Source organism: Vulpes lagopus, chromosome 5 (assembly GCF_018345385.1).
Source record: "Vulpes lagopus strain Blue_001 chromosome 5, ASM1834538v1, whole genome shotgun sequence".
Classification (NCBI taxonomy): Eukaryota; Metazoa; Chordata; class Mammalia; order Carnivora; family Canidae; genus Vulpes; species Vulpes lagopus.
This window is the reverse complement of record NC_054828.1, coordinates 8107492-8129811: the sequence shown is the minus strand read 5'-3', so window position 1 is coordinate 8129811 and position 22320 is coordinate 8107492. Positions and strand designations below refer to the sequence as shown.

At 39.6% G+C, this 22320-nt stretch overlaps 1 protein-coding gene and 1 non-coding gene across 4 annotated transcripts in view; one reads left to right on the top strand and one right to left on the bottom strand.

Annotated features, from left to right (window-relative positions):
* XPNPEP3 (X-prolyl aminopeptidase 3) overlaps positions 1 to 18024 on the top strand; it is a 74405-nt gene extending 56381 nt beyond the window's left edge. For 2 of the 3 annotated variants that reach the window (XM_041757513.1, XM_041757515.1), the window contains 4 exons: positions 3291 to 3376; positions 11208 to 11388; positions 12658 to 12778; positions 14248 to 18024. In XM_041757513.1, the coding sequence (XP_041613447.1) occupies positions 3291 to 3376; positions 11208 to 11388; positions 12658 to 12778; positions 14248 to 14414 (555 nt within the window). In that variant the 3' untranslated portion in view covers positions 14415 to 18024. The remainder of the gene's footprint in view (positions 1 to 3290; positions 3377 to 11207; positions 11389 to 12657; positions 12779 to 14247) is intronic. The other variant, XM_041757514.1, reaches the window with a different exon arrangement.
* Positions 18025 to 21959: 3935 nt separating this feature from the next.
* Positions 21960 to 22062, bottom strand: LOC121492251. The gene has a single exon (XR_005988161.1). It is a non-coding gene; the product is annotated as a U6 spliceosomal RNA (small nuclear RNA).
* Between the last annotated feature and the right edge of the window lie 258 nt (positions 22063 to 22320).

The window sequence follows — 22320 nt, the reverse complement described above, 5'->3', positions numbered from 1 at the left end:
TTTATTTTTCTTGTAAAAACAACTTTTCACATCATTAATGGTATTTTATCTTTGTTTATTATTCCATTACACTGGGCCCTTGTCTTTATTAATTTCACCTTTCTACTTTTTGTTTATTCTCTTGTTCTTTTTCTGGCTTCTTAAATTAGATGCTAAACTCATTAATTTTCAACCTTCTTTTTTTATTATAAATGTCTGAGGATAAATTTCTCACTTTCATTATATTCCACAAGGTTTTCCTAGTTTTTAAGTGTATCATATATTAAAAACAATCAATACAATGTACTGTTTAAAAATAAAATTTGAATGAACAACCATATATCTATCATCTAGGACGAGAGGAACATTACTAGCCCCCTGAGCAATCTCAAGCACATCGCCCTCTCTGTCTCCTACCATCTTGACTTTGGTTTCAATCATTTTTGTTGTTGTTTTTCTTCATAATTTTATCCCCAGTGTGTCTATTCCTAAACAATATAGTATCCATTCTTGAAAAACTGAAGAATAAGCGTAAGTGTAGCTGTATAGGGAAAGAAAAGTATTGCCATTATTAGATAAATTGGCCCGAGAGAAAATCAGTTGAGAACTTCTAGGTCATAGTCTTGCTTTGGTTATCTGAAAGTTTACAAGGACCTTTTCTGGTGAAGTCTGTGGGCAAGGTCCTCAGCAAGCTGTGAGAAATGCAGGCAGGGTACTGTTGCGGCATCTGGGCGTGCTCTAGTGTGAGCCCGGTGGGCATGTGGCTGAATCGTACAGTCAGAACAGGCTGCCGTGGTTCCGCCTCCAGCTTACCACAGCTGGTCAGCCTCTCAGAAACAGGCCAAAGCAGAACCACTTTGACAGAGTTTGTTTAGATTTACGTGCATGTTCACCTTTCCTTCTTACATCTTAGATGGCCCTCCTGGGATCACCTTCCTTCAACCTGAAGAAAATCCTTTAGGTGCAGGTCTGTGGCTGATAAAATTTTCTATTTTTGTTTAGCCAAAATATCTTTATCATCATTCTCAATTCTTGATAATGGCTATGCCAAGGAAACTATCCTAGATTATTTTAGTCATCAACATTAATGTATCATTCCCCTTTCTTCTGACTTTCAGTGTTGCAGATTAAAAACAAACAAGGAGCACCTGGGTGGCTCAGTCAGTTAAGCGTCTGCCTTCAACTCAGGTCATGATCCCGGGGTTTTGGGATCCAGGCCAGTGTCAAGTTCCCTGCTCAGTGGGGAACCTGCTTCTCCCTCTGCCTCTCCCCCACTTGAGCTTGTGCTCATGCGCTTGCTCTCTTCCCCCTTCCCAAATAAATAAAATCTTTAAAACAAATGAAAACAAACAAAAACAGTAATTACCATTCCTTATGGGAAATCTCTTTTTGTTTTGACTACCTTAAGATTTCTTTTCCTTTGGGGGGGTGCACCTGGGTAGCTTAGTCGGTTGGGCATCCAACTCTTGATTTTGACTCAAGTCCTGATCTCAGGGCCCTAAGACGGAGCCTCACCTTGGACTCAGTGCTCAGTGAGGAGTCTCCTTAAGACTCTCTCTCCGCCTCCCCCCCCCCGCACCCCCCCCCTCACCACTTGCTCAACCTTGTACTCTCTAATAAATGAATAATCTTTTAAAAATGATTTCTTTTCCTTTGGTATTTTTTCATTTTATTATGTGTCTAAGAATAGATTTATTTTTACATGGTCATTATGATACCTTCCCCTTCCTGAATCTGTATTCATGTCTTCATTGGTTCTAGGAAATTCTCAGACATTGGTGTAGATACTGGCTCTCCTACATGCTCTCTATTTGCTCCTTCAGCAATTTCAGGTAGATGTGTGTTAGACCTTTCTGTTTCCAGTAAGCTAGCTTTCATGTTTACATTTGTCTTGTCTCTCTGTTATATTCTAGGGGATTGGGTAGGTCTGTCTTCAGGAAGCCAGTTTCCCTTCAGTTGTCTAATCTGCTTCTTCAGCCATCTACTGAGTGATTGAGTTCAGAAGTTTTTTCTTTCCTTCTGGTTTCTTTCAAATTGGCATAGTTCTTTTCAATTGTCTACTGTTGCTTATTGAACTTTGTAGTCCTGTTCTTTATCCCTTTAAACATTTCATAATAGCTATCCTGTATCTAATCATTACATTATCTGAAGTCCTGGAAAATCTAAATTTGATATATGTTGTTCTTGCTGACTCTCACATACAGTGACCTACCTTGTGTGCATGACGACCTTTGGTTGTGAGCTCATATTTTATTTGCTTGATGTTATTTTTTTTGGAAATCATGCCAGCCCATATTTGGGGGAAATTTCCTCTAGAAGTTGTTTGAATATACTTTTGCCAGAAGTAAGTGGTCTTAATAACCTGAGACTCTTGTATCCCCTATGAGAATCTTGAATTAACATGAGATGCTCTGGCTCATTATCCCCCCATTTTTGCTGTAGGACCTCAGGGCAACCTCTCCTTTTCTATATATACTGTACCATTACCTTATCACTACCGTCAGCTCTACTTTCAGTTATTGGGTGCCTTTTTCAAGAGAGAAAAAGTCTTTAAGAGATCTCTTACATTATGTAATGTCAACTTTTTGTAAAATATATTTTTATCCAGGGTCTGTTTTCTAACAAGAAATGTATTCTATCATTTTGCCAGAAACAAAAACCACATCCATTCTTCAGAGTTGCCATTATTAAATATATATATATATAACCATAGAACCATTATTCTACTGTGTGCCAAGTTGTGTGTTTATTTATATATAAATAAGATGTGCCCCTGTCTTCAAGGACATAAATAATTTCAATATAACATGACAAGTAAAGAACAAAAGAGAAATAAACCCAAAGTTTTCTTCTTTCCCCATATGTATTTTGATGGGGGAGCAAAAAGAGAAGTGATATTCTAAAGTTAAATGGTTAAGAGTAATTGTATTTGAATAAGGCCCTGAATACCAACTTACATAGGATTTTTATTTATTTATTTTTTTTATATATTTTTTTATATAGGATTTTTAAACATAATAGTGATAATGGTACCATTTATGATGTGCTGTTTACATGTAGTAATTCAAACCTAAGCAGTGTGGTTCCTGTGCCCATGTACTACTTGCAGTGACCACTTTCTTGAGTCAATGTGAATTCATTTGAAAAATTGAGATGCTATTTCTTGTAAGAAGGAACCAAAGAAGATTAGTCTCTTTTAAATTAGTTTTTCAAATATATATATAAAATAAAAGACACAAAGAGTTTAAATTAGAAAAAACAAGTGACAACCATAAGGTCACCTACTTTGACATATCATACTTTTGTTGCAGGATGGAGAAATGGTGCTGCTGGATGGAGGTTGTGAGTCTTCTTGCTATGTGAGTGACATAACCCGTACCTGGCCTGTCAATGGCAGGTAGGATTTCTACATATCCCACTGCTTCTTAGGAGTATGAGTTGGAATATGGGTGTATTAGCAATAAATGACTAAATAAATATACAGGTCCCCTCTAGCCCAGGTTAACTGCCTTTGCAAAGCTCCTGATTACTCTCTAAGACTGTTTTATTTATTTATTTATTTATTTAGATTTATTTATTTATTCATGATAGAGAGAGAGAGAGGCAGAGACACAGGCAGAGGGAGAAGCAGGCTCCATGCCGGGAGCCCAACGCGGGACTCGATCCCGGGACTCAAGGATCGTTCCCTGGGCCAAAGGCAGGCGCTAAACTGCTGAGCCACCCAGGGATCCCCTCTAAGACTGTTTTATTCATCATATCATAGGATCAGGCATTTAGATACACCTCGTTAACACACATTCACATTTGAAAAAAATAAATTTGAGGGGTACCTGGCTGGCTCAGTCAATGGAGGACATGACTTGAGCTTCAGTTGTACTTCGTATTCAAGCCCCACATTAGGTGTAGAGATTACTTAAAAATAAAAGCTTTCAAAAAGACAAATAAATAAAGTTGGAGTATTTATTATTTTCTGATTACAAAAGTAATTCCAATATTCAGTTAAAAAAATTACTAGGCATGAAAAAAAATCAGAAAATTATCCATAATCAAGAAGAATACAGTCAATAAAAGCAGATCCTGAATAATCCTGATATTTCAATTAGGAGACAAGGATTTTATGTTTTCTTTTTAAGATTTTATTTATTTGAGAGAGAGAGAGAGCATTAGCCAGGGGGTCAAGAGGGAAACCAGGACCTTGGGATCATGACCTGAGCCAAAGGCAGACTGAGCCACCCGGTGCCCCCAGACAAGGACTTTAAAGCAGCTATTACAGATATGTTCACAGAGTTAAAGAAACATATATAAGTACAGTGAGTGAACAGATGGAGAGTCCCAGTAAGAAATAAGAAACTAAGAAATAAGAACCAGAGGGGTGTGTGGGTGGCTCAGTTCCTTGGGCATCTGACTTAGCTCAGGTCATGATCCTGGAGTCCTGGGATAGTGCCCCACATCAGGCTTGGTGGAGAGCCTGCTTCTCCCTCTGTCCCCTACCCCACTCATGCTCTCTTCTCTCTCATACTCTATCTCTCAAATAAATCTTAAAAAAAAAAAGAAAAAATAAAAAAGAACCAGAGACTCTGGGGAGATGGTAGCAAAAGCATAGTTGTTCAGTCTCTCCAAATTGTCAAATAATAATAGAGCTACTAGGCAACAAAACAAAACACTGGGTGTTAGGATATCACTTAAATCCTAAATACAAACAGTTATGAACACACTCTGCACAACTACAAGGCCTAGATGGTATCAGTGTCTATGTAGAAGGAAGAAGAACAAAACAGTAGTAGTAGAAGAAGCTACCTGACATACCTGAGAATAAAGGTATTTGTAAATAACCAGCAACTATTCGCTGGAAAGGATGGTGAGCCAATTTGAGAACAGAAACTGAAAATGAGAAAATTTTGCCACTCCAAAGCCCTGAGGAAGTGTGAGGGTGCTGTGCTCCCTTCTCATACTAAGAAACTGTTGGAAGTAGAATCGAAATTAAAGAGGTTGGGGACAAGAAAGAGGAAGGAATGAAATACCCAAATCAAAGAGGGGGAGAGGACATGATAAAATGAGCACTGGGTGTTATACTATATGTTGGCAAATTGAATTTAAATAAAATATTAAAAAATAAAAATCAATCAAAGAGGGGGAGAGTAATTGAAAGCAAGCTGCCATATTGTTTACCCCTACACCAGAACAACAGAAGTGTGAGCTCTGTGATGTTAAAATCTTTCCTAAATCCTACCTCATTCTAAAAGTTAAGGAAAATTAATTTCACATAAAATAAGCAATAAAAACATATCTTGGTTAACCTCATACAAGGTTAATTAAGGGCAGAAAAGGAATGAAGAGCATGTAACATCCCTACTGATAATGGGAAATGGGAACATACCGGAAAGACGTGGCTATAAAAGAAACCAAAGCAGTGGCCTACTATTTTAAAGCAAGCCAGAGTTTTTTAAGCACATCATTCAAGACATGAAAGAACAACACAAATCAAAATTGGAAAAATCTCAGAAACAAAGTAACAATACTCAGGAAAGAACTGGAAATAAAATAAAAAAGCACACCAGAAAAAAGACCGGATTGAAAGATACACACTAGCAATGAAGTACAGTAAAGTAAAGCCTTAACAACAAATAGAAAGGATGAAAGGGAAGAAGACTTTAAAAATCAAAATGAAATACAGAGAAAAAATCACGGGGAATATGGCAAGTATTTAAAATAGGCAAAGAAGTTAGAACATACATGTAAAGGAAGCTCTGAAGAAGAAAATGAAAGCAAGGGAAAAGAACCAATCCTAAAAACTACAATTCGATAAAATTTTCCTGAAATGAAAAAAATTTTTGAAACTACTTTTGAGAGAGCACATCATTTACCTGAGAATATCAGCCCAGAAAAAGCCAACACGAAGACCTAGTCTAGTGAAATTCTGACCCTACAAGAAAAAGAAAAATTCCTTTGGGGTCCAGAAAAAAAGAACACATAATTTATAAAAGAAATGAAATTAGATTATCATCAGACTTTTTTTTTTTTAAGATTTTATTTTATTTATTCATGAGAGACACAGAGCAAGAGAGAGAGAGAGGCAGAGACATAGGCAGAGGGAGAAGCAGGCTCCATGCAGGGAGCCTGACCTGGGACTCGATCCCAGGTCTCCAGGATCATGCCCTGGGCTGCAGGCGGCGCTAAACCGCTGTGCCATCAGGGCTGCCCTATCATCAGACTTTTCAAAAGCAGTGTTTTATACAATTATAAAATAGAGTAATATATTGAGATACTCAACAAAAGCTTAAGCCAAAGATTTTATATACAACAAAAGCAACTTTTAGCTATAAAGGGCACAGATTGTTCTGAAGGAACTTAAGAATTATTCCCATGAGGAATCTGCTAGAGCTGTGTGATCCAATATGAAAACTAGTCACTAGTCCCATGGGACTACTTACATTTAAATTAATATTAATCAAATTTACATTAGTTTTTCACTTGAACTGGCCACATTTCAAGTGCTCAGCAGTCATATGTGACTAGTGGGTACCATACTGGACAACAAACACACAGGACAACACATCAGCACAGGAAGGTTTACTAGTTAGTATTGTGCTAGAGCATGAGCTTCAGATGACCAAAGTGACTAGAGACATTGAGCTAAACATGAGAAACAGTTAACTATAGAATTAAGACTAAATGAAGCTAGGAGCAAGACATCATTGTAGTAATTGGGAATGGATGGAGCATATTAAAAAAAAAAACTATTTTCAGCGCTTAGATTTGTTATATTTGTATTGGTATTCTGAGACTGGTGTGTGTGGCTGTGATAGGGGATTAAAACAAAAAAGATAGAGGGGCACTTGGTTGACTCAGTCTTGCAACTCTTGATCTCAGGGTCGTGAGTTCAAGCCCATGTTGGGTGTAGAGATCATTTACATAAATAAATAAGCAAACTGTAAAAACAGATAATAAAACAAAAGAGAGGGCAGCCCCGGTGGCTCAGCAGTTTGGTGCCTGCTTTCGGCCCAGGGTGTGATCCTGGAGACCCGGGATTGAGTCCCATGTCGGGCTCCCTGCATGGAGCCTGCTTCTCCCTCTGCCTGTGTCTTTGCCCCCGCCCCCCCCCCCCCCCGTGTCTGTCATGAATAAATAAATAAAATATTTTAATAAATAAATAAATAAAAAACAAAAGAGAGATCATTTTAATGCTGCCCCCTTGTGTCCTTGAGGACCACGATGCATAATATGGAAGAAAAAAGGCAAATGAAATATGGAGAGGTTATGTAAAAGCTCTATAGTCTCAAATTTTATTTATTTATTCATGAAAGACACAGAGAAAGAGGCAGAAACATAGGCAGAGGGAGAAGCAGGCTCCATCCAGGAAGCCTGATGTGGGACTCGATCCTGGGACTCCGGGATCACTCCCTGAGCCAAAAACAGATGTTCAGCCGCTGAGCCACCCAGGCATCCCAGTAGTCTCAACTTTTAATTGAAATACCAATATGAACTCAAATGATTTTTTTTCTTTATATATTTTTCCCCTTCCCTGTTTGTCCACTGAAAAGGCTAGAAACTATGATCAACTTAGTAGCAGTGAGTATCGCTAGTGCCCTGATTATAATCTTGAAACACAATTTTTCACTAAAATAAATGAGAGTGGGCTGACTCCGGGTCTGGATCAGGAAATTTATAAGGTGAAGCCTGGAATATCTTAGAATACCAGATAACAAGGAAATGAGCAAAAAACCAATGGGGTCGTGTCAAAAAGATTCAGGAATGAACTTGAAGAAGTCCCACAGGTCAAAGATAGGAAACTTTGAGCTTCAATAATGGTAATAACTTCAGTCCATCAAATACGTTCAAATTCATGAGTTCATAATGATAGTTTTTTTCATAATAATAATTTTTTAAAAATCGTTCATCTTCAGAGGATGATGGGAATCAATTCATTATATTGGAAAGTAGTAAATTAAAGAATGAAATATTCATCCTACCTTTTATTTTTTTTAAGATTTTATTTATTTATTCATGAGAATACACAGAGAGAGAGGCAGAGACACAGGCAGAGGGAGAAGCAGGCTCCATGCAGGGAGCCCGACCCGGGACTCAATCCCAGGACTCTAGGATCACGCCCTGGGCCGAAGGCAGCGCTAAACTGCTGAGCCACCCGGGCTGCCCTCATCCTACCTTTTATACATAAACTCTGACACTGGATAACCAAATAGAGTAAATGTCTCTTTAAAAATACTCCATGAGGGGTGCCTGGGTGGCTCAGTCACTAAGCATTTATCTGCCTTCGACTCAGGTCATGATCTCGAGGTCCTGGGATTGAGCCCCGCATTGGTCTCCCTGCTCAGTGAAGAGTCTGCTTCTCCCTCTTCTTCCCCCTGCTTGTTCTCTCTCTCTCTGTCTCTTCTTACCCCCCTCAAATAAATAAATAAAATGTTTTTTAAAAATTCTATGAAATGGAGGCACATAGTTGGCTCAGTTGGTTAAGCACCGAGCCTTGCATCAGGCTCCCTGCTCAACAGGGAGCCTGCTTCTCCCTCTCCCTCTGCCTGCCCCTCTCCCTGCATGGGCTCTCTCTCTCTCTGTAAAATAAATAAATAAAATATTTTTAAAATTTTTTCCAAAAAAATTTTCCATGAAATGAATGAAAAAGAAATTATAGAATGCAAATTATTGCCATTTTGCAATACCCATTAATGTATAAGCACTTAGGGCAGCTCGGGTGGCTCAGTGGTTTAGCGCCGCCTTCGGCCCAGGGCATGATCCTGGGGACCCTGGATCGAGCCCCACGTCGGTCTCCCTGCATGGAGCCTGCTTCTCCCTCTGCCCGTGTCCCTGCCTCTCTTTCTCTCTCTGTCTCTCATGAATAAATAAATAAATAAATAATCTTTTTTAAAAAAAATAAACTGTATTTAAAAACTTATTTTAAAAAATGTGTAGGCACTTAAGGATCCATGGCTGCTAATATCACAAAGAGAGACTATCAGATATTATGTGCCTCCTATAATTTTGCCAAGTACTACATATAGCCAGCCTTGCCAAAGGGATTGAACCTGAGTCTGATTCATTCTTGGTATCCAGCTGCCAAATAGTAAGAAATAAAAAAGGCTGGGGATTTACCCCAAAGATACAGATGCAATGAAATGCCGGGACACCTGCACCCCAATGTTGATAGCAGCAATGTCCACAATAGCCAAACTGTGGAAGGAGCCTCGGTGTCCATCGAAAGATGAATGGATAAAGAAGATGTGGTTTATGTATACAATGGAATATTACTCAGCAATAGAAACGACAAATACCCACCATTTGCTTCAACGTGGATGGAACCGGAGGGTATTACGCTGAGTGAAGTAAGTCAATCGGAGAAGGACAAACATTATATGTTCTCATTCATTTGGGGAATATAAATAATAGTGAAAGGGAATATAAGGGAAGGGAGAAGAAAGAAGAAATGTGTGGGAAATATCAGAAAGGGAGACAGAACATAAAGACTCCTAACTCTGGGAAACGAACTAGGGGTGGTGGAAGGGGAGGAGGGCGGGGGGTGGGGGTGAATGGATGACGGGCACTGAGGGGAGCACTTGACGGGATGAGCACTGGGTGTTATTCTGTATGTTGGTAAATTGAACACCAATAAAAAATTTATTAAAAAAAAAAAAGAAATAAAAAAGGCAAAGTAATATGTTGAACTGCACCAAGGGGATGTGTATTTGTCAGCTCAGGTTACCATAACAAAATACAACAGACTGGGTGGCTTAAACAACAGAAGTTTATTTCTCACAGTTTTGAAGGCTGGAAAGTCCAAGAACAAGGTACTAGCAAGGTAGATTTCCTCCAGAGGCCTCTTCTCTTGACCTCTAAGCAGCTGCCATCTTACTGTGGACTCACGTGACCTCTTCCACACGAAAAGACAGAGAAAGTAAGCTGTGGTGTCTCTTATAAAGACACTAATTCTAGCAGAATAGGGCTCCACTCTTACAACCTCATGTAACCTTAGTTACTTCTTTTAGAGGCCTTGTCTCCAAATACAGCCACACTAACAGGACTTCAACATATGAATTTTGAGGGGACATTTAGAACAGATCTGTTAAAATTATTTTTAAAAAAACAATGTTTTTATATAGTCAGCTTTTTTTGAATTCCAAATATTTTTTTAGGATGGAGTCTTAGAACAGAATTACAAACTCAAATTTTATGAGTATCATTATTGTATTTTTTTAAGTTATATGTGGATTTTTTTTTTTTTTAAGATTTTATTTATTTATTCACGACAGACAGAGAGAGGCAGAGACACAGGCAGAGGGAAAAGCAGGCTCCATGCAGGGAGCCTGACATGGGACTCCATACCGAGTCTCCAGGATCAGGCCCTGGGCTGAAGGCAGCGCTAAACTGCTGAGCCACCCAGGCTGACCCGTGAGTATCATTATTAAGGCCTTTCATTTAGTTGGCTATACTAATTTACACTGCCATCAACAGTGTAGAAAATATATATCAGATTCCATGCCAGCTTAATTTTTTCTCATTTTTCCCCATGATGGCTAAAGAAATTATTATTCTAAGGACACCTAGAAACTACAAGTTAAAAAAGGAAAAAAAGAAACTACAAGTTACTAGTAGCCAAAGTATCTACTAGTTTATCTTCTGATATCTACTTTACCTACAGGAAATGCATCATTTTGTTTTGTTTTGTTTTGTTTTTATGGTAAAAAAAAATATATATATATTAAGGATCAAGGATGAGCCTGGTCTGGCCCTCCGATTGCATCCATGGCTGGGTGGTGCATCTGCTAGCCTCACCTCATGTGTATCTGCTGATCATGTGAAAGAGAGGCTGTTGATGCCCCAGCTCGAAGAGTTATTGCTTGGGATGCCTGGATGGCTCAGCGTTTTGAGTGTCTGCCTTCGACTCAGGGCCTGTTCCTGGAGTTCAGGGATCGAGTCCCACATCGGGCTCCCTCCATGGAGCGTGCTTCTTCCTCTGCCTATGTCTCTGCCTCTCTCTTTCTGTGTCTCGAATGAATGAATGAAATCTTTTTTTTTCTTTTAAAGAGTTATTGCTTTTCCTGTTGAGCATTGAGGGCACCATTAAGGTCTTGTCCATACTGATACATTGGTACTGATTAAGTATCCCCCTTAATGCCCCCTTATTAGCACCTTGGAGTTTTTCTAATCAAACTTAGAAGCAAACTTCCTGCAATATGAGATTATTCCAAATGTGAGTGATTTGGCTTTTTTCTCCCCAGGTTCACAGCACCTCAAGCAGAACTCTATGAAGCTGTTCTAGAGATACAGAGAGATTGTCTGACCCTCTGCTCCCCTGGGACAAGCTTGGAGAATATTTACAGCTTGATGCTGACACTGATAGCACAGAAGCTTAAGGAGTTGGGAATCGTGAAGAACATTAAGGGAAATAATGCCTTCAAGGTACTACCCCTCTTGTGACCCTGGCTCTCAAATATACCTGATGTGCTGCTGAGTTTTTACCCTATTAGAGGCCGCCTGCATAACTCTGTCGGTGAAGTGTCTGCCTTCTGCTCAGGTCCCAGAGTCCTGGGATCGGGTCCCACATTGGGCTCCCTGCTCCAAGGAGTTGGCTTCTCCCTCTACCCCGCCCCCCTGCTTGTGATCTCTTTCTTTCTCATGCTCTCTCTCTCTCTCAAATAAAATCTATTTTTAAAAAAGAAAGAAAGAAAACTAATTAGATTTAGAAATAGTCTCTGTGATTCCTCATCTATAAGAGGGATTTGGAGTTAACACGGATTAAAACAAAAGGTGTCAGTACTTAACTTCTCCCAGAAGATGGCAGCACATTCTAGTCATTGCATCCTGTGTAAGTAGCTCAATTGGTAGTAGAAAACATAAAATGAAGTCTGGTGCAGACAGGGTGAAAAAGGACACAAAAAGGAGAAGAAGTTAACTCTCAATCCCTTTGTGGCGATTTTGAAAAGGTAGAAGTTCACGGGGGAGGGTGTTTGTTGCTTCAGTGACATCAGTGAGAATAACAGTATCCCCAAGGGCCACGTCTTCAGTGAATTTCATCTGCATCTAGAATGTAATAATGTTTAGTAAAAATGTAAAACCTTAGCTTTAAATTAAGATGCCAGGTGGCCATGCCAAATAGACCATTAAGCCATCTCATCTCCAAGTTTAGGCTGCCAGAGTTTCTTTTATTGGTAGGAAAGACACTATAAATTCCTCCTGCTGAAGCCAACAAATCTAATTAACAGATAGGAATATCCAAGCCGGTAAATGCCTAATAATTACTGTGTTAATTTGATGTTCTGTGCCTACTCCACAAGTTGCTGTGAGATACTCAGGGTCTCCAGAGCCGGCTTTTTGAGAAAGACTTGTGAACACTGAAAAGAGAACTATTCTAACATAATCATCCTCCCGCCCCCGAGAAAAGAGGTTTTCATTTGCCATAGTCATTACTGGGGTTACCCAAGTCAACATGGATGTCGTGTATTAAGTAGTGGAAAAGGAGATCTGGATTAGTTCAAAGGCCATCAGTAGAATTGCATCCAGAAGGTAGCAGTGGATCAAGTCTCTGGAGCATTAGCCCGAGGGTAGTTTCAACGGAAGCAACAGAACTATGGGGAGGTTGACACATATCTCAGTGCCTTATACATACCTTGCTTTCCCCTTACGGGGTCATTGCTGCTCCAATAACACTGTGGTGATTATCTTTTCCAGGCTGCTCGGAAATACTGCCCTCATCATGTTGGCCACTATCTCGGGATGGATGTCCATGACACTCCAGACATGCCCCGTTCCCTCCCTCTACAGCCTGGTATGGTAATCACGGTGGAGCCAGGTAAGGGTGGGTGCTAGCAGGCTCTGATCCCTTGAGACATATAATAGTATCAGAGAGAAAGGTATATGTTGTTCATTTTTACCTGAATTGACATAATTAAATTAGAAGAGACGGGAAAATAGATCTCTTTAGTGTAGATGGGAACTTTGAGATTTTTTTTCTTGAGCTTTCTTATTTAACATCACACAGTTTGCTTAATTTGACTTCTCCAATAAACAACAGATGGAGAATACTTTCTTTAAGTAGATATTAAGAAATAAATCTTTTTTTAAACCCTGCCTTTGCCAGGGCCAGTTTATACTAGTCAGTGCAGTGATGGGCTGCTCATGCCTCCTCCAGGTGTTTCCCTAGAGAAAGCCAGTCAGGCTCAGCATGTTTGCAGTTGCATCCCCTCTGCAGACTACACTAAACTGCCCACATTACTCTCCTTAGGACCTAAGTCCTTTTTACTGAGCTTAGAGGAAGCTGGCCATCTAATGGGTCCCCAGCTTGATGATCCTGGCCAGTGGGCAGAATTCAGCAGAGAAGTGATGGTCACAGTGTAGTGTAAGGATTGATGTTACAGGAGTGATTTTAAAAACTGTTTTTGTCAAGAAAATGGATTTCAGCTGTAGATTTCAAGTATTTACACCTCTAGAGTATATAAATTATAGCTGGGACCTGACTTTATACTACCTAAGTCCTACATTATGGCCTTATGTACTTACTCATTCTAATCTCGTTGGTACACGGGTGCTTCCCTAATGTTTAATTACATATTCCTTCACTGATCTTTTTCTTTTTATCACAAGGCAGCATCTGTGTGAGTATAGTGGAGGAAGTTTCCAGTTTTTGTTTTGTTTTTTTTCCAGTTTCTTAAATATGGAAAGACCTGTTCTTATCTGACTTCATGATTAGAAAGGGTACCTTGGGCTCTTAGAATCTTCCAAATGTTTGTTAAAGTCTTCCTGTTTCTCTCTTACACTATATCCTGTACATCAGATATGTTTATGGCTTATTTGAGTATTTCTACAACTTGTTGTTGTTCAGGCAAAGTAGGTTTTTTCAACATATTTTTAAATGCTTTGTGTTCCTATTTTAGCAAAGTTCCCTTTTCCCAAGGGATGATTAGGCAGAGAAAGAATACATTTATATAATCTGCTGGTTCCCAGTGTATGTTGACATACTCGTAAGTAACCTTAGTTGCCTGCTTGAACCACTAGATTATGACAGAATCATGATAGAGCCCATAGTTGGTATACAAAACAACTATAGTAATAGTTCTAGCAATGACACCCAACATGTATTGATCATTATGTGCCCCATACTTCTATATATACTATCTCATTTAGTATCCACAATTCTAGGCAGATACTCTTACGATCCCAGTTTTATAAGACTAGTTGTAGCACAGAGAGGTTAACTTGCTTGTCCCAGATCATCCAGGTACTGCCTCTTAAGAACAGCATATTCTGTTTTCTACTTTTCAGGGATCTATATCCCAGAAGATGACAGAGATGCCCCAGAGAAGTTTCGTGGTCTTGGTGTACGAATTGAAGATGATGTAGTGGTGACTCAAGATTCACCTCTCATCCTTTCTGCAGATTGCCCCAAAGAGATGAATGACATCGAACAGATATGCAACAGGGCCTCTTGACCGTCGCTGCAGCTCACGTGCATCTCAGGTTTAGAGGGGGTGTGCACATGTGCTGGCTGAGCGTCTCTGTGTGTATGTTTCTACACATGTTCCGTTTAGGGATTATGGCAATTGTATGAATGTAAAAAAATGTATATGTGACCTTTCTTTGTTTTAAGTAGCTAGAAATCTGGAAAATTGAATTTTTGAATGATATGTTACTACAACTTTAGAAACATTAACTCTGTACAATTAATGACCAAGGCAGGTTTAATTTTTAAATGTACAGAACTATCATGGTTATGTATGTCCATGCATTCCAGTTAACAGAAATATACAGAAAATTTTCTCCTTTTCTCCAACTCTTTCCCTTTCTATGCTTTTGCTGAGATCTACCTAATATCATAAGCTGTTTATGATGCTTATATTTTGAGCTAACCACCACTGTCTGCCTATACTAAAAGCCGCCTGTCAGTGATTGTGGGTGGGCAGTACATATCTTCCATAACTCCTGTCCATCTCTTCCAGATACTACATATCTACTGGAGCCATATGAGCCCTTGTCACTGGTGTCCTGCTATCCCACCATTCAGCTCCAATCCAGATTCTGTGAACCCTATTAAAACAGTTTTGAGTTTTCCTTGCTGTTTCATTGCCTATGGCCTGGAAAGTGTTTAGATTTTTGATGAGGGAAAAAATGGAAGAGAAAGAAAAACATATATATGTCTGCTACAGAACTGCACCTCTGTCGATCCATTCTCAATCTGAAGAAAATTCCTTTCCCAGGCATCCACGGTGTCTTTATAGATTTATAGGATACTGATCCTCATAACACACTCTTGAACCTGCTGCCCTGGCCAAGGGTAGATCCTCCCCTTACCCTGTTGAAGCCAGAGGAATGACACCAGTTTTCAGAGAGCTGCTCCTGTTGCATTCTGCAGTGTCATCTAGTGCAAAATATGGAACTCACCCGGTACCCATAAACATCCTATGATCCTTTTATTTCTCTGATATTAGCACTGGGAGGGCAGTAGGAAAGAGTCCTATTTCCCTCAACACAGCATTGGCTGCATTCATACAAGAACTCAGTTTGCAGAGTGAACAGGGCTAGATTATTGCAAATGGTTTATTCAGAAGCTTCTGTCATAGAACTAATATGTTCACCTCCATTAAACCTGGATATAGGCCAAAGATGTATAAAACATGTTGATAGAGCATAAATTCGAGAGATTTTAAGAAAGAAACAGGGTAGATTAACACTCTCTTGCAGTGCTAGAGGTTTGCCTATCTTATGAGGGAAACCTAAGGTACAGAGCCAAAAGCAGACAAGCAGCAACTTCATCAGGAGACAAAGATAATGCTATAAATCAGAGTGATATAGATGCTGTCCTGCCAGTGCTCAGCCTTGAATGCTCTGGCTTTGCTAAACAGCTGTGGGAATGGATGGCCACACAGCTGGACAGCCACAGTCCCTGGGCCTGTACTCCCCACCTCCCTCCAACTTCTCAGTCCTATGCTCCTTTCTAAAAGGGTACTGAAGACAGATCCACAACTCTAGCTTCTCACCGTCTGGGCTTCTGTGGCCCCAACAGCCCTTTCCTTGAATTGAGTTTCCTTAGTTCTTTTTCAATCCTGGAATAAGGAATTTCCTTTTCTTCCTATAAATTATTTTCGGTGGTCTTCAACTTTCTAGCTAAAAGCCTAGGTGGCTTTTATGTATAGCAGCACATCTGGACATGAAACAGACTTCTGGTTAGATTCTAATCAAGTTCTGCAGGTGCTGTGAGCCCTGCTTAGAATGGCTATGCAGAATTCTTCTGGTGATTTTTAATGCCTGACCCAAGCACGTTGTCCTTTGAGTCAGTAGCTAAGCATTGAATCAGAGTATCAGAACCATTGAGAGATGACATAGTGTTTGAGGGCTGTCTGACATATTCAGGATTTGTTGAGCACATATGGTGCACAGTGCAGGAATCTCGTTCATTTTTAGCCATACTACAGACAAGCCCCACATTTCCTCCAAGTCTAAGCATAGTAAATACTTCATATATACACCAGGCTCTCCTAATGAAAACCTAGATTTTCAGAAGTCCTTCAAATGTTACACTGGAGTTTTTCTTCCTCAGTTAAAGAGAGATGGTTGGGTTATTAATAATGCCATCTAAGTGAAGGAAGCATGTCTCGATAGCCTCTGTCGCTTACTTTTGTGCATTTGCCTCAGGAATTGCTGTTTTTCCGTAAATCAGGAAACAGACCGTGTTTTCTATTTGAAATGCAATTCAAGTAGCAATTGCTGGAATAGAAACCTTTCCCTCAAAAAAAAAAAAAAAAAAAAGAAACCTTTCCCTCCCCACAGCCATGGTATCCACACTAGGAAGGTACTTCTGGTGGCTGAAAGTTCTCTCTGGGTCTTCTTTTAAAACACCATTATTTTTTCACCAATCTTGTAAGGTCAGAAAGGGAAAGTTCCTACCATAGACATGATGTCTTAATTTGAGATGAAGATCCATAAAATAAGAAAATCCCAGATGAAGACATTGTTACTCATTAAGATAGAAAAATTGGGCTGTGTTACATTTTTCAAAGCCAGCCCTCATAGGTGACACAGAAGTGCTGCCTCTTCTCCTATGTCTGTGTCAGAGCTCACAAATACTGCACAGGGACTACCCCACCAAGCCAGCTGTTGACCTCAGGCTCCTTTGTAACCTGTGTCTCCAGTAACTGCTACCAGTAGAACAAAACTGGGATTTGAGTTTGACCCTGTCTGCCATCCCTCAGCTGGTATATGAGCAATGAGAATAAAGCTCATTTATGTGTGTGTGTTAGAAACAAAGTAAGGGGGGATCCCTGGGTGGCGCAGCGGTTTGGCGCCTGCCTTTGGCCCGGGGCGCGATCCTGGAGACCCGGGATCGAGTCCCACGTCAGGCTCCCAGTGCATGGAGCCTGCTTCTCCCTCTGCCTGTGTCTCTGCCTCTCTCTCTCTCTCTCTGTGACTATCATAAATAAATTTAAAAAAAAAAAAAAGAAAAGAAACAAAGTAAGGGCCCAGGATGGTGGCAGCATAAAGGACATAAAAAAATAAAGGTTAATTTTTTTTAAAATTTTAGTTTCCTGAGGTGGGATCTGTAGCCTAAAACATAAGCTGGTCAGGTTTAAGTTTTCATCCTGGGAAAAATATACTTGAAACTGAGGTTTAATGTTCCTAATATATATATTCCTAATATATATGTTCCTAATATATATATGTTCCTAATATAACGAGCATCGTTAAATGCTAACGTTTAATCAGAGCAGAAGTCCATTGTCACAAAGCACATGGGTCCTCCTGGCTGCTCTTCATTGTACCGCTGCCTGTGTGTCCCTGAGGAACTTGGTGCGAGCATCAGTACTGCTCAGATCAGGGGTCCCGGCTGGAAGCAAGGTTTCATGAGGATATGAGAGAACTGCAGTGTTTGTTAGCATTTCTTAATGCTTTGTATGACTTGTGCAATTATAGAAAGTTCAGTTTGGACAAAACGCTGTTACTTTTTTAAGGCTCTATCCCCTGAAAATAGGTATGTCATTCCCCAACAGGGGAAAAGCATTTATTACTGTCATTTTAAAAATAAGCAATAAAACAATAAATATAAAAGTGTATGGGGGTGTGTTATTTTCAAATCTAGACTTTACAGCTTTAAATGTGAGAATATTTAGTTTTACAAAATATTTTTTACAGAGGTGGGCCTGGCTGGCTCAGCCAGAGAGCATGCAACTCTTGATCTCGAGGTTGTGAATTCTAACCCCATGTGGGAGGTAGAGATTAATAAACAAATTTTTAAAAATCTATTTTTTAGGGACGCCTAGGTGGCTCAGTGGTTGAGCGTCTGCCTTCGGCCCAGGGTGTGGTCCTAGAGTCCCGGGATGGAGTTCTGCCTCAGGCTCCCTATAGGGAGCCCGCTTCTCCTCCCTCTGCTTATGTCTCTGCCTTTCTCTGTGTCTCTCATGAATAAATAAATAGAATCTTTTAAAAAGTGTATATATATTTTATATATATATATATTATATTATATAGAGTATTAACGCTGTCACAAAATCCTGTTTCAAACTTAAGATGATCCTGTCAGTCATGGCTGGGGGCGAGGGGAATGTATTCATTCTGGCCCATTAGAAGATTGGTTTAATGGTCTAATGTATAACATGGTAACTATAGTTGATAATACTCTGTTGTATAATAGAAATTTGCTAGAAGAGTAGAATTTAAATGTTCTCATAAAAAGGGAAAATATTTGAGTTGATGTGTTATATAAGTAGATGGTGGGACACCGTTTCACAATGTGTATGTGTATCAAATCATCATGATGTACGCTTTAAATATACAGTTTTTCAATTACTTTAGTCAAGAGAGCAAAAGGGAAAAAGTTGACTCCATAAAACTAACCCACAGGTCTCCAGACAGCCCTGTACCACTCAAGATCATAAACTTTGGCCATGAGCGTTTTATTAAGGATAAATTTTGTAGGAAAGTAGGATCAATTTGCAAAATTGTAAATTTGTTAACTTTCTCAGTTAACCATATAAACAGCCATAAGTGTGGTCATTTTTTGCCTAATAGGAATCCTCATTAAAATCTGAGGCTTTCTGGGGGCACCTGACTAGTTCAGTTGGTAGAGCGTGTTGACTCTTGATCTCAGGGTTGTAAGTTTGAGCCCCATGTTGGGTGTTGAGATCACTTAAAAATAAAATCTTTTAAAAATTGAGGGAGGGAGCACAAATGAGGGGAGGGGCAGAGGGAGAAGAAGAAGCAGACTTTTTGCCAAACAGGGAGCCCTAAGTAGGGCTCCATTCCAAGACCCTGAGATCATGACCTGAGCTGAAGGCAGACATTTAAACTAAGCCATAGAGGCTCCCCTAAAACTAAAATCTTTAACATCTGAGGCTTTCTCTAAGGTGTGCCTTCCAAAATTTTTCACATCCTGGCACACATAAAAAGATAGGGTTTTTTGTATGGCACAATGGAATAAACTTGAGAGGACTAAGGAATGTACACAAATACCTAGAGAAAAAAATTCATTCCATATCCTTTATATAATTAGATGAAAATAACATGTACAAAGTTTTACAGAAGGTTTTAAATTTGTATAACAGTTGTAAGAAATTATTTTCAGAATGTCAATAGACTTAGCCTACTTGTGGGAACATGACTTTTTTTGTATAACAGGCTGAAACCCTATACACAATTCGTGATGCATCATTCTTCAGCATCATTCTTCATAATCACCATCTACAAGAAATTTGTACAAATAGCTGACAAAAATTTGAAGCCATTTTTATGGTCGTTTAAAAATTCATGATTGAAAAAAATTAAAAAATAAAAATTTATGATTGAACTGATGAATGGATGAACAAGATGTGATATGTCCATACAGTGAAATATTCAGCCATAAAAAAATGAATTACCAATACCTGCTACAACACAGATGAGTCTTGAAAATGTACTAAGTGAAAGAAGCCAGACTCAAAAGACACATAATATATGATTCCCTTTATATAAAATGTCCAGAATAGGCAAATCCATGGAGATTAGAAAGAATAGTAGTTGCAAGATCTGAGGATAGAGGGAAGTGGAGAGTGATGGCTAACAGGGTTTCTTTTTTAGGTGATGAAAATATTCTGGATAGAAGGTGGTGACAGCTGCACAACTGTGAACATACTTTAAAACCTCTGAAAGGCATCTTGCGGTATTTGGTATTTGGATTAAATCTCAATAATTTATTATTGAAATTAAATTTAAAGAATCTAACTCCTTGGGCAGTTGGGTGACTTAGTTGATTAAGGGTCTGCCTTAAGCTCGGGTCCTGATCCCAGGGTGCTGGGATCAAGCACCACATGGCATTGGGCTGCTCAGTGGGGAGCCTTCTTCTCCCTCTCCCTTTGCCCCTCCCCCAGGTTGTGCTCATACTCTGTCAAATAAATTTAAAAAATTTTAGTATATCTACTTTCATTGACAAATGTGAAATTTTTTATAATGTGGATTTCTAATCAAATTGGAATCATAAAATATTTGAAGATGATAGAGCTATAATTCACAGAATGTGAACATGCGTTGAAATCACATAAAATACTTGAAGATGATAGAGCTAAAATTCACAGAATGTGAACATGCGTTTTTAGAACACTGCTCCCAGCATTGACCACAAAGGTCAGAAGTATTCCATGTATGTGAAGCAGAAAGCCCGGCTGTCTGGAGTTAACACCTGCAAGGAGCCCTGACCATCTTCAGCTCCTGTGACACCCATGGCTAGCAACACCTCAGGTCCCTGAAACACCAGATGCTACATCAACACCATGGCTCCCTTGTCTTTGATGAGCAACGGCACGCTCAGCAGCTGCTGCCCTGAGTGGATGACCAGGTGGTAGTACCCCTTCTTGGCCACATTTCGGGGAATCCAGGACTTCTGGTGATACAGTGACGGGTAAGGGAGCTCTAGCTGCTCCAAGTTCCACCCATCTGGCGACCATCCCAAGGACAGTGGGGATCAGTATCTCCCAGCACACTGATTTCAAGGCACATTGCTCAGGTTATTTAATTGTAAAATATAGAATGATACTGAGTGGAGCTTACTTGCACATAAGAATTTGTGGTACTGTGTAAATATCGGTTCAGATTTCCACCAATTTGTAAAGCCTAGTGGTTCTGGATACTTGCTGCGAAATACTGCCTATCTTTTCCTTAAAAAGTTGAGACTGAGAAGCCTGCAATGATATATCAGAAATGTTTTTTAGGGGATCCCTGGGTGGCACAGTGGTTTAGCGCCTGCCTTTGGCCCAGGGCGCGATCCTGGAGACCCGGAATCGAGTCCCACGTCAGGCTCCCGGTGCATGGAGCCTGCTTCTCCCTCTGCCTGTGTCTCTGCCTCTCTCTCTTTCTCTCTCTCTCTCTCTCTCTCTCTGTGTGTGTGCCTCTCATGAATAAATAAATAAAATCTTTAAAAAATAAAAAATAAAAAAAATAAAAAAATAAATAAAATCTTTAAAAATAAATAAAAATGTAATTGATACATGCTACAACATGGATGAACCTTTAAAACATTTGTGCTAAGTGAAATAAGCCAGATTTAAAAAGGACCAATACTGGGGCACCTGGCTTGCTCAGTCTGTGGAGCATGCGACTCGATCTCAGGATTGTAAGCTCAGGCCCCATGTTCAGTGGAGAGACTACTTTTAAAAAAATCTTTTTAAAAAAAGGACAATATCAATTCCACTTAAATGCAATACCTAGAATAGTCAAATTCACAGAGTCAGAAAGTAAAATGATGGTTGCCAGGGTCTTGGGGGAGAGAGGAATGCAGAGTTATTATCTAATGGGGAGAGAGTCTGGTAAGGGAAGATGACAAAGTTCTGGAGATAGAGGGTGGTGATGGTTGTACAACAATGCAAATACACTTAAAGTCACTGAACTTTGCACTTAAAGATGTTTAAAATGGTAAATCGTACATTTTATCACAATTTTTTTTTTTTTAACTAGAAAAAGAACTCTATTAGCATGTGCGCGAGGGGAAGAGGCAACCTAAAGGGAGACTGAGAATTTAAGCATTTAAATGCTTCATGAATTTGTGTGTCATCCTTGCACTGGGGCTGTGCCAATCTCCTCTGTATCATTCCAATTTTAGTGTACTGTGCTGCTGAAACGAGGACCAGTATTTAAGTAATTAAAATAAGAACCATTAAAATGCTAACTCCATGTAACTGGAGCTTGTAATCTCTTGGTCTGAGTGATAACCAAACTAGTCTGAAGGGTCGTGTGTATTCTGAGATACCTATTTTTAAAAAGTCATACCCAGGTGAGAGTTAGCAGGAAATGGTGTCAAAAGAAAGTGGTTGAAAGGGCAGGGCTGTTTTGAGCGGAAAAGAGAAAGGTAAGGGGAACATGATGGCTAGCTCCGAACAT